This window comes from Medicago sativa, chromosome 1 (genome assembly GCF_051527215.1).
Source record: "Medicago sativa cultivar Bolivia chromosome 1, Bolivia_mono, whole genome shotgun sequence".
NCBI lineage: Eukaryota > Viridiplantae > Streptophyta > Magnoliopsida > Fabales > Fabaceae > Medicago > Medicago sativa.
Genome location: NC_140749.1, coordinates 79,753,215 through 79,763,633, shown reverse-complemented (window position 1 = coordinate 79,763,633; position 10,419 = coordinate 79,753,215). Strand labels below are relative to the sequence as shown.

At 32.2% G+C, this 10,419-nt stretch overlaps 2 protein-coding genes across 3 annotated transcripts; one reads left to right on the top strand and one right to left on the bottom strand.

Annotated features, from left to right (window-relative positions):
• Positions 1–639: 639 nt before the first annotated feature.
• On the top strand, positions 640–3,466 carry LOC146957905 (GDSL esterase/lipase At5g03610-like). 2 transcript variants are annotated; one of them, XM_085728735.1, is made up of 5 exons: positions 640–713; positions 851–1,048; positions 2,359–2,531; positions 2,654–2,963; positions 3,164–3,466. In XM_085728735.1, the coding sequence occupies exons 1-5, from the start codon at positions 653–655 to the stop codon at positions 3,382–3,384; spliced, it is 963 nt and encodes a 320-aa protein (XP_085584861.1). In that variant the 5' UTR covers positions 640–652; the 3' UTR covers positions 3,385–3,466. The 2 variants fall into 2 exon arrangements, with proteins under 2 accessions (XP_085584861.1, XP_085584830.1); XM_085728704.1 differs by having other exon boundaries at positions 2,266–2,531.
• Positions 3,467–4,187: 721 nt separating this feature from the next.
• LOC146957904 (flotillin-like protein 3) lies at positions 4,188–6,431 on the bottom strand. The gene is made up of 2 exons (XM_085739583.1): positions 5,467–6,431; positions 4,188–4,860 (listed from the first exon to the last, which is right to left on the bottom strand). Exons 1-2 carry the CDS (start codon positions 6,391–6,393, stop codon positions 4,351–4,353), a joined length of 1,437 nt encoding a protein of 478 aa, XP_085595709.1. The 5' UTR covers positions 6,394–6,431; the 3' UTR covers positions 4,188–4,350.
• Between the last annotated feature and the right edge of the window lie 3,988 nt (positions 6,432–10,419).

Sequence of the window (10,419 nt, the reverse complement as noted above, 5' to 3'; positions counted from 1 at the left end):
AAAGAAAAAAAGAAACTAGTCTCGCACCGTACGTGACCCATGAAGGGCTCGCACGGGAGACAGAGCCTACCTAAATTAGCACTACGGAGAATCAAACTTGAGGATAAACAAACTCTAAGGTCTCAAGTTAACATTATCTGTCCAATCCAAACGGAACAAAGTTCCTCACTCAAAGTTAATTACTTGTAACAAGGACATCACAATTGAGAAAACTCATCCGACATCGGCAAACTAATTCAGTCCACAAATATTTTTGTTAAATTTTAAAATATTAAATAAGGTATAAGGATAATTGATGTTCTTAACAAGTGTTTATTGATCTTTTTTCTTCGTATGGTATTAAATCATTTCATCATTCCATATTCATGATTTCATATGGACCAATAAATAGGACATTTGTACTTTTGAATAAACCAATAAATAGGACATATAAAATGATTTATTTTACTTAAGGAGATGGGTCAGTCAATATTTATAGATAGTCAACACCAAAATTTCACAATAGTAATTACTTATAAATTACTTAATCATTCACCAATTTCTGGTCAACTCAATGACCTATCTACAGTAACCTGTATTAACCATTTGTTTTTATAAATAGGATAGGAGAGAATGATACACTTTCACCTCACCAAATTGTTTATGATCATCAATGGCGAAGCAACTCATAATCACGCATCTCCCTTTGCTTCTTCTCCTTTTCATTTTATCAGGTATTAACACATTCATAACCAACATCATAATAATTCAATTAAACGTCTTTGGTTTCACTACCAAAAAAAAAGGTCTTTGGTTTATTCCTTTTTATTGTTTCGAAATTGTGTGACATAAATTAATGCAAATGTTACAGAAGTAGTCAAAGGGACTAAAAAATCATATGGTGTATTCGACAACAGCAACTCTGTAAAATTGTTTGTATTTGGAGACTCATATGATGACACAGGCAATTTTGTGGGCTCACCATCGTACAAACCACCTTATGGAATCACATTTCCTGGAAAACCTGCTGGAAGATTCAGTGATGGTCGTGTTCTTACCGATTACATTGGTAACTATCCTCTATCATACTGTTAGATTTGTCCGATTTTGTACCATGGTAGTTAGTATGCGTAACTTAATTTTGTTCTTATATGAGTTCTAGGGTTTGTCAAATAACTACTTATCAAAAAACAAAAAACTACATTTGGTGTCATTTTTTTTATTTTTAGGTTTCATTTATTTTTATTTGGGTTCAATGGGCACGTATAAAACAGTTTTAAGCTCGCTTTCAAAATATCTATGTGATTTGACATAATATAACATGTATTCATAGGATGTCGGTATGAAACTATTTTACAAAGATAGTGTATCTTCTATTTTTTTATTTTTATTTTTATTTTACTAGTGAATGAATACAAATAGTGATCATTCTAATTAACTTAACTCGAGTTTGAGGAAACAAGTTTGTGATGCCCCGTTCCGAGGCCGAGCAAATCATTTGACTAAAAGAAAAACCTTCAAAGATATTTACATTTATCTTCATCAAATGTTAGAACAACAACCAATAATAGAATAAAGAAAAAAAGCAAGATAATGAGACACCACCTTTGTTTACGTAGTTCAACCAGTGGTGTCTACTTTTTTTTTTTTTTTGGTACAACCAGTGGTGTCTACTTTGTGACAATAGAGTAACTATAATTTCCTATATTTCTTTTATAAAATTAAGGTTTACAATGTTACCAACAGTATATATAATCTTTTTTTCCATTGTAAAAAAAATAGTATATATAATAAGTTTAATTAAGTAGATAATAAAATAAGAAAATAAAATTAGTTTGATTAAATAATATTTTTTTTTAAAAGCCATTTTATACTAGATCTACAAACACCATAAAATAGGACCAACATTACGTTGGATTGAGTGGAACTAGATTCAAATATCGTAAATATCTCAAATTTTAATCGATGGATAGGAAAAACATGATTGGAAGAGGATATGTCACTTAAATGGTTACCATGAAACAGGACTTTTTATAAGTGAAAAGAGGAATGCCATGAAAGTGAAAATTTGACTTCAAAACTGGGCATTGCCATACTAGTTTGCACTGTTTTTTCCTTTTGTTTTGATTTGATTCATTCATTTAACCTCATTTTGCTATTACTCATGTATGTATGTATGTATGTATGTATGTATGTATGTATGTATGTATGTATGTATGTATGTATGTATGTATGTATGTATGTATGTATGCATGCATGTATGTATGTATGTGTTATTACACGCAGCTTCCTTTCTGAAAATTAAAACCCCTACACCATATGCATTGAGAAATTCCTCAACTCTACAATATGGAATCAACTTTGCTTATGGAGGAACAGGTGTTTTCCAAACATTGAAGGATGGACCAAATATGACTGTCCAAATTGACTCACTTGAGAAGCTAATCCAACAAAATGTCTATACCAAACAAGACCTTCAATCCTCTGTTGCCCTTGTGACCTCTTCTGGCAACGATTACACTGCTTTTATAGTAAACAATAAAAGTATCATAGTAAGTGGTTAACGTAATTTTGCTTCACATTTATACTTATATACTAAGATATGGACTTTTTTTATTGCTAATTAATTTTCTCTACTAATATATTTATGCCTTTTGTTTTTTTATTGTGGTAGGAGATAAAATCCTTCACTACAACCCTTATCAATCAACTATCCATAAATGTTCAACGCATCCACAATTTAGGAATAAATAAAGTAGCAATTGGGTTATTGGAACCAATTGGGTGTTTACCTCGGATAAACGCTGTAACTTTTCATCTTAGTTGTGTCGGTCTTTTGAATTTGGCCTCGGAAAATCACAACAATGTACTACTCCAAACTTTGCTAGAACTTAACAAACAAGCTGGAAAACCGGTTTATGTGACATTAGACCTTTACAACGCTTTCCTCTCTACGATTGCAACGATGCAGAAAAAGCGCGATGGTAAGTTCTTTTGAACTTTTTTCTAATAAGCACGGTATATATAGTAAAAAAGTTGAAATAACAACAAAAATTTAGAGATAATCGACAGATCATTATAAACGTTTATAGTTATTTATAAAGTTGAACATATAATTGATTTTGATTTGATAACAATGTAAATGTAAATTGATGATGGCTTATTTTTTCTCTCCATTGTACAGAAAACTCAACACTGATGAATCCATTGAAAGCATGTTGTGTGGGAGAGGGTTTGAAAAATAATTGTGGAAGTGTGGATGATAAGGGAGAAAAGAAATATAGTGTATGTGAGAAACCAGAGCTTTCATTCTTTTGGGACGGTGTACATCCTTCTCAAAATGGTTGGCAAGCTATCTACACGTTGTTGCAATCTTCTCTCGGTCAACTAATTAATCATGAATAAAAACTTTTGATAGTAGATTTGTATTCTTCATGCTAATATTATGCATCTTATTGAAAAACATAATAATTATTTTCCAATCACATATTCTCTCATCTCTCTCTTATCATATTTGTATTCTTCATGCTACTAAGACTTAAGGTTTGGGTTTGGGATGTTTGTCCTCTGTTTTGGTTAATTCTTTTGGTGTTAGTTAGGGGTGTTAAAAATCGAACTAACCCAATAGAAAACCGTAAATCGAATCAATCCAAATAAAAAACCGTAAAAATCATATTTGGTTCGGATGTATCGGGTCTTTTGTGTTTACTCAACTGTACGGTTTGATTCGGTTTGTGGTTTTTACTTTACCAACTAAACTAAACTGAACCAAACCGTAACATATGAAAAACACTAATTAAATCTATATCACCTAGATCAATAGTCATAGAAATTCAATGAGAACTTTTATAGAATGACATGTTTTTTCTCTTGATAAGTTTCTTCTTTGTTTTTATGTGTATTCATCTGACTTTTAGAGTGTGTTTCGATGAGGGAACGTTTTATTGGTAATTTCATAGTTATCCGTGGAAAAATTGTAGTTGATTTGCACTTCCACGGATAGGTGGATATAGCACTTTTCCACTAATATTTGTTTTTTGAATGCAAAATTAATAACTCTTTGAAATACTTTTAATTTCAAAATTACTAGGGGTTCCTTCCCCTAGGAATCGGAGAGTTAACAAAAAAAAAATCAACAATGTGATGTTAGTCCATCTCAAGAGTTTTGTTTTTATTGCGAAAATTCAATTCATAAAGTACCAAGCATGTAGAGAAATTTAAATTAAATTAGCATATAAATAAAACTTTGAACTTAAAACTAGAAAAGACTAGTGAATCTCAGACACATGTATCCCAGGATAAAAGGTACTACTGCTAAATTGCCAAACTTAAAGGTACTACTACTGTAAACCTAATACTTGCATCTCCTAATCAAGAGCTTTTGTCAGATAAGGATCCCATCCAAGCAGGAGGCAACATGCCCGTTTGCTCATGGACAGTCTTAAACAGAGGTGGCAACATCTTGTAGACACCAGCAACTTCTTTCATACCCAAAGCACCTTCAGTTATTCCCCCACCATTATCACCACCGTTAGTCCAAATACTAATCTTAGGCTCAAGTCCGCGTACCGCCTCGGCATTAATCTTAGCAATCTCTTGAAACATGCCACCATTTATCATCAAGTAATCTCTTACTGCTGTGTAGTTGTTTCCAAGTGCATTGAGAAGTGTACTTACATACGCTCCTTGAGCATTTCCAAGTGTCTCAATCCCCTCTGCCTCTTTTTTCTTTGCGTATAGCTCTGCTTCAGCTTCTTGCTTGCGAGCATAAAATGTGGAATCTGCCAATGCTTTTTGCGCTTCTGCTTCTGCCTTCTTCTCATACAGAATTGCTTCTGCTTCTTTTTGTTTCTTGTATAATTCCCAGTTAGCCTCTTGTACCTACAGCATCCAGAATTTCAACCAGCACTTAGAAAATAAACATTGAAAATCATTTATCCAGTATACAACCTACTTGTTATGTTTTACTTTTAATTAACTGCTTCATGTTAAAAAAATTGACACGGTTGGTAGTGATAATTCCAACATTCTTCAATATATATGCCATTTACCTACCATATGTCTATCTTTTTCTTAATCGAAACAAAACATAGGACTTGCTAACTCAACAAACCTGAGTAAAAGTACACAAACTAATAGCAAGGGATCCATGATTTAGACTTGGCATGTCCTTAACAAAACTAATTTGGAATAAATTGTCATGAAAGAAATAGCATATGAGCAAATCATATGTCAGTCACCGTTATCAAATGATTTAATTGTATAATGATACAAAAATATAGCAAATAATATATGTTCAACGGCGCGCTCTACCATGATGAAAGTTTGATCAGATCATTATACCATCTTTTTATATCAATATGCACATATATACAATTTAACAACTGTAATTACAGCAACTTAATTGAAGTATTACTCTTGGTGCTAGTAAAACAATTTAAATATAATTAATAAATGAAACAAGAAGTTATAGTTGCATGGACTAACCTTGGTTTCATACTGAACACTAGCTTTGCTGAGTAAATCAGCTTTTAGTTTCTCAGTTGTTGTCAGAGCATTCATCTTCTCAACCTCACCTTGTAACTCAGCTTCCCTTAGAGCCACAGCCTTCTTCGCCTCAACTTCAGCCACCTGAGCCGCCTTGGTCCAAGCCGCCTTCTTCTTGGCCAACTCAGAATTAGCCTCAGCAACCTCAGCCTCTCTCTGATTCTCAAAAACTTTCACTTCAGTCCTCACTTTAATTCCCTGCTTCTCACTTTCACCAGCCCTCTGCATCGCAATAACCTTCGTCTCTGCATCAATTTTCGCTGCATTCTGCAGCGTTTGTCCTTCCCTCAATTTCGAACCAATTTCACCTTTCATCTTAGCTTCTGCCACGTCAACCCTAGCTTGATTCGCTGCTTCCATCTGCGTCTTTTGTCCCAGATATGAGAAATACTCGTGACCAGGCACATCCACCAATTGCTTAACATTCGCATTGTAAATCAATAACCCGAATTGATTCAACTCAAGTTGAACTTTATCGAATACTTCTTGTTTAAACTGTTTTGTTCCTCTGAAAACCTCCTCCATGGTCATGGAAGCAGCTAGGACACGTGTCTCACCTTCAATGATTCCTTGAACAAGTTCATTAACATGATTGGAGTGTCTATCATGGGGTGAAATAAGTTTGGCGTATTTGAGAAGGCTTTCCTGATCGTCAACACGAGGACCGATAGTGAAGACGGCAGGGAGAACGAAAGGGAGTTTTTCGGCACTCATAGCTTGAACTAAGAAGGTATAGTTCACGGGTGAAAGGTCGAAGACCGTGCATTTTTGACCAGGGTAAATCCATGCTTTCTTTTCGAGTTTTATGTCGTCGATTCCTACACCAGTTATCGCAAGATATTCTGATGCTTTTGCTACCCGGTACATGTTGATTTTGGTTTGAATTTAGAAAAAACTAGAATAAGAAAATTGAAAGGAAAGAACTGTGAAAATCGATTGCTGATGAAGGGAGTGTGTTCTTCTTTCTTAGGGTTTATATATATTTATATATAGAGAGAGTTTGTTACTAATAATAGCAAAAACAAAAGTTTGTTACTGGAGATCAGGAATCGCACCAGAAACTGAATTCTCCTATCATTAAGCAAACCAGGAGAAACAGAATCTCCTACCATTAAGGAACTGAATTATTTATCTCAATCTCTTAACCAAAGGAAAATTCAAGGAAGTAACATACATGCAGAAGGACTACGTGGCAAAAGGCATTAAGGGCCTGTTGTTTGGGCTTTTTTGAAAAAAAATCTAGGCTTAATTGCATGTTTGGTCCCTTATGTTTATTTTAGTTTTCAAGTTGGTCCCTTACGTTTTGAAAGTTTCAAGTTGGTCCCTTACGTTTTAAAAGTTTCAAGTTGGTCCAAAACGTTGCTCATGTTGGAATAAGTTAGTCCCTTATGTTTATTTTAGTTTTCAAGTTGGTCCCTTATGTTTATTTTAGTTTTCAAGTTGGTCCCGTATGTTTTGGACCGACTTGAAAACTAAAATAAAGGGACTAACTTGAAACTTTCAAAACGTAAGGGACCAACTTGAAAACTTTTAAAACGTAAGGGACCAACTTGAAACTTTCAAAACGTAAGGGACCAACTTGAAAACTAAAATAAACATAAGGGACCAAACATGCAATTAAGCCAAAAATCTATTTTTTTAATTAAAAAATTATTTTTTATTTTTATTTTTGTAGTGTTTGTTTTAGATTTTACAAAAAATTCATATTGTTAAAAAAATCATTTTTAGCCTCAAAGTGAAAAGATATTTCAAGTAGCTTTTCCAAAATCTTTTTTTTTCTCTTCTAATTACTAGTATATTTACCCGGCGTTGCCCGAGTTAGATAATTAAGAATAACCAAAATTTTGTATGCATAGTATCCACGTATAAAACTCGCTACGAACTAATACTAAACGGATGAATATCTTAATGAGTACAAAAAAATAGAATAAAATAAATCATATTTTAAGTACCTGCAACAGGCGGATGAACTAATATCTCATTCTACTACTAATCTAATACTACTACTACTACATCTCATTCTACTATAATAACTAATAAAAAAATTACTCCAGTAAAATTTCATAATTATCCTCGATTAATAAAAATCTAATTTATTCGTTTTTTAAAAATTATTATATATATTTTTGTTTATCTTCCAAACCTAACCAATTCTCTATATTGTCATTTTGTATATTTATCACTTCTGATTCTCTATATCGCCATTTTGTAGATTTATCACTTCCAAGCATAACTAATTATTTTGCTTTACCACTTGCAAGCCTAACATTAGTTCCCTTAATCTTGCAAATAAAAAAGTCAATTTATTTCTTCTTTCTTCTTAATATCTGATTCTCTTTATTTTTTTGAATAAATTGTACAAAAAACCCTCGTTTAGACTTCTAATATCCACTACATTGGTGTTGATATTTTGAAAATAGTTATGAGTTTTCAAAATTTTATCATATCGATTTTCTCATATATGTACATAAAAATTTATTTATGCATATATAAGCACATAAAATCTCCAATGAGTGCGGTGCAAACATTGAGGGTCCGTTTGGTTCGAGAATTAGGAGGGGAGGGGAGGGGAGGGGAGGGGAGAGGAGGAATTTTAACGGAGGGGAGGGGAGGGGAGATATTTTAATTAAAAGTGTGTTTGGTTCACAATGGGAGGGGAGGGATTTTACAATTATTTTACTGTTTTACCCTTAAACTTAATTAAATAAGGATAATAAAGTAACGAAACAATAACGATGTAATCGATAACAACATGATGTAGACGATGGAATAATGAATTAATAATAGGGTTGTTACAAGGAGTAATAAAAGTTGTTACAAGGAAAAATTGTTAATAATATGGAATAAAAGTTGTTACAAGATAATATAACCTATAACCTAATAATATTAAAAGTTGTTTCAAAGATAATATAACATAATAATAAAAAAAACTTGTTACAAGGATAATATTGAGATTTTAAATTAATATAAGGATAATTTTGACAATGAAATAAAATTTTCTCCTCTCCCCTCCCCTCCCCTCCCCTTCTAAAAATTGAACCAAACACTTCAAATTAAAAATCTCCCCTCCCCTCCCCTCCCCTCCAAAACTCTCGAACCAAACGGACCCTGAACGGTACGTGTTTAAAATATAAAATAAAAAGTTATTCAATAGAAACACGATTAATGTTTAAATTTTGACAATATTAATCAGTTTCCACAATTTTACCATATCAACTTTCTCATATATTTAAATAAAAATTTGTTTTTGCAGATAAAACACATAAAATTTGTGCGGTGCAAACATTGAACAACGTTTTGAATGTAAAATAATAAGTTAGTTAATATATATTGATATTTTAAAAATAACCATGAGTTTTAAAAAATTAATTTTATTAAATTTCTCATATATGTTTTACCCCCGTAGTATAGGACATTTCCGGTTTTACGCTCTGTAAAAAAAAAAAATTTGAATCTCATCCTTGTAATTTGAGGATTTTTTGGTTTTGGACCTTCATTGAAAATTTCACCCCGAGTAATTTGAGCAAATTTAGGTTTACCCTCTTGTAATCAGAGCAAATTTCGGTTTACCCCCTGTTAATTTGAGCGAATTTCGGTTTACCCCCTGCCATATCTTCGATTTTGTACAGCCAAAATTCATGAAGGTCCAAAACCAAAAATCTTCAAATTACAAGGACAAAATCCAAAAAAAATATTTTACAGGGGGTAAAACACTATTAACCCAAAAATTTATTTTTGTGTATAAGAAAATAAAATTCACGTCCCTATGAGCTTAGCTCAATTGGTAAGGACAATGCATAATATATGCAAGGTCTAGGGTTCGAACCCCGAACACCACAAAAAAAAAATCACAACATATGCGATTCAAATATTTAACATATTTTTTTATATATAAGAAAAATATTTCAATAGAAACATTATATTAATGTTTAATTTCGTCTAATATTTTTAAACATTTGACAATAGTCCCTAAAAAACATTTGACAATATTAACAATGTAATTATTTTTATATGATTATTTTTTTTGTGGTGTTCGGGGTTCGAAGTTGTATATATTACGCGTTGTCCTTACCAACTTAGTTAAGCTCACGGACCTTTTTTATATGATTACCGCAATGTTATACGACTGTTCTCCGCACGGGTCTATTACTAGTTTCATATGAAAGGTTGCGCAAGACAAATAATCTTCATAAATTTCCCCACAAATTTTTATTTTGTTGATTATTAGACATTTTAATTTTCATCCTTATCCTTACTTAAAATAATGGCTTGCCCACTAAATGGAAACACAAACATAGATGATGTTTTTCTCTATAAATTTATAAAGAATTAAATATTTCATAACGTATGGAAATACATTTTTACATGATTATTACATACATACAGATGAAATGAAGGTTCCATTAGCCTATCGACCGTTTATCTAATCTTTCATCTATAAACTTCATACATGTGTAATGAGAGAGTAAATAAATCTTATCCTTTCTTTTATTTCAATTTAGCCTATCAACCGTTTATCCAACCATTCATCTAATCGTTTGTTCCTTAAATTCATTCATGTGTATGTATCCTTAAAGTAGTACTAATACTCAATTAGACGCATTGTTTTTTCAAATATAGAACGATCAATTTATATATATATTTCTAATTATAAGTGTATTTTGAGTGCATCATCATGTCAACGCTTATGATGCATATTTCCTACGGGTAAAATGCTCTCCATTTATAATTTTTTTCATTGTTGCAATTTGGAGAGAGATAGACACATAAAAAATAATGATGGTGGGATCCACTTAGTGATAGGACCCACCACTTATTTTTTTGTGTCTATCTCTCTCCGAATTGCAACAAATGGAAAAAGTTATAAATGGAGAGGATCTTTACCCATTTCCT

What these genes read in the sequence shown, in the direction of transcription:
- LOC146957905 (XM_085728704.1), top strand. Translation starts at nt 653, where the DNA reads ATGGCGAAGCAACTCATAATCACGCATCTCCCTTTGCTTCTTCTCCTT. An exon ending in TCTCCTTTTCATTTTATCAG is followed by an intron (nt 714 to 850) that starts GTATTAACACAT and finishes CAAATGTTACAG; the next exon opens with AAGTAGTCAAAGGGACTAAA. An exon ending in TGTTCTTACCGATTACATTG is followed by an intron (nt 1,049 to 2,265) that starts GTAACTATCCTC and finishes TATTACACGCAG; the next exon opens with CTTCCTTTCTGAAAATTAAA.
- LOC146957904 (XM_085739583.1), bottom strand. Translation starts at nt 6,393, where the DNA reads ATGTACCGGGTAGCAAAAGCATCAGAATATCTTGCGATAACTGGTGTA. An exon ending in GTGTTCAGTATGAAACCAAG is followed by an intron (nt 4,861 to 5,466) that starts GTTAGTCCATGC and finishes TGGATGCTGTAG; the next exon opens with GTACAAGAGGCTAACTGGGA.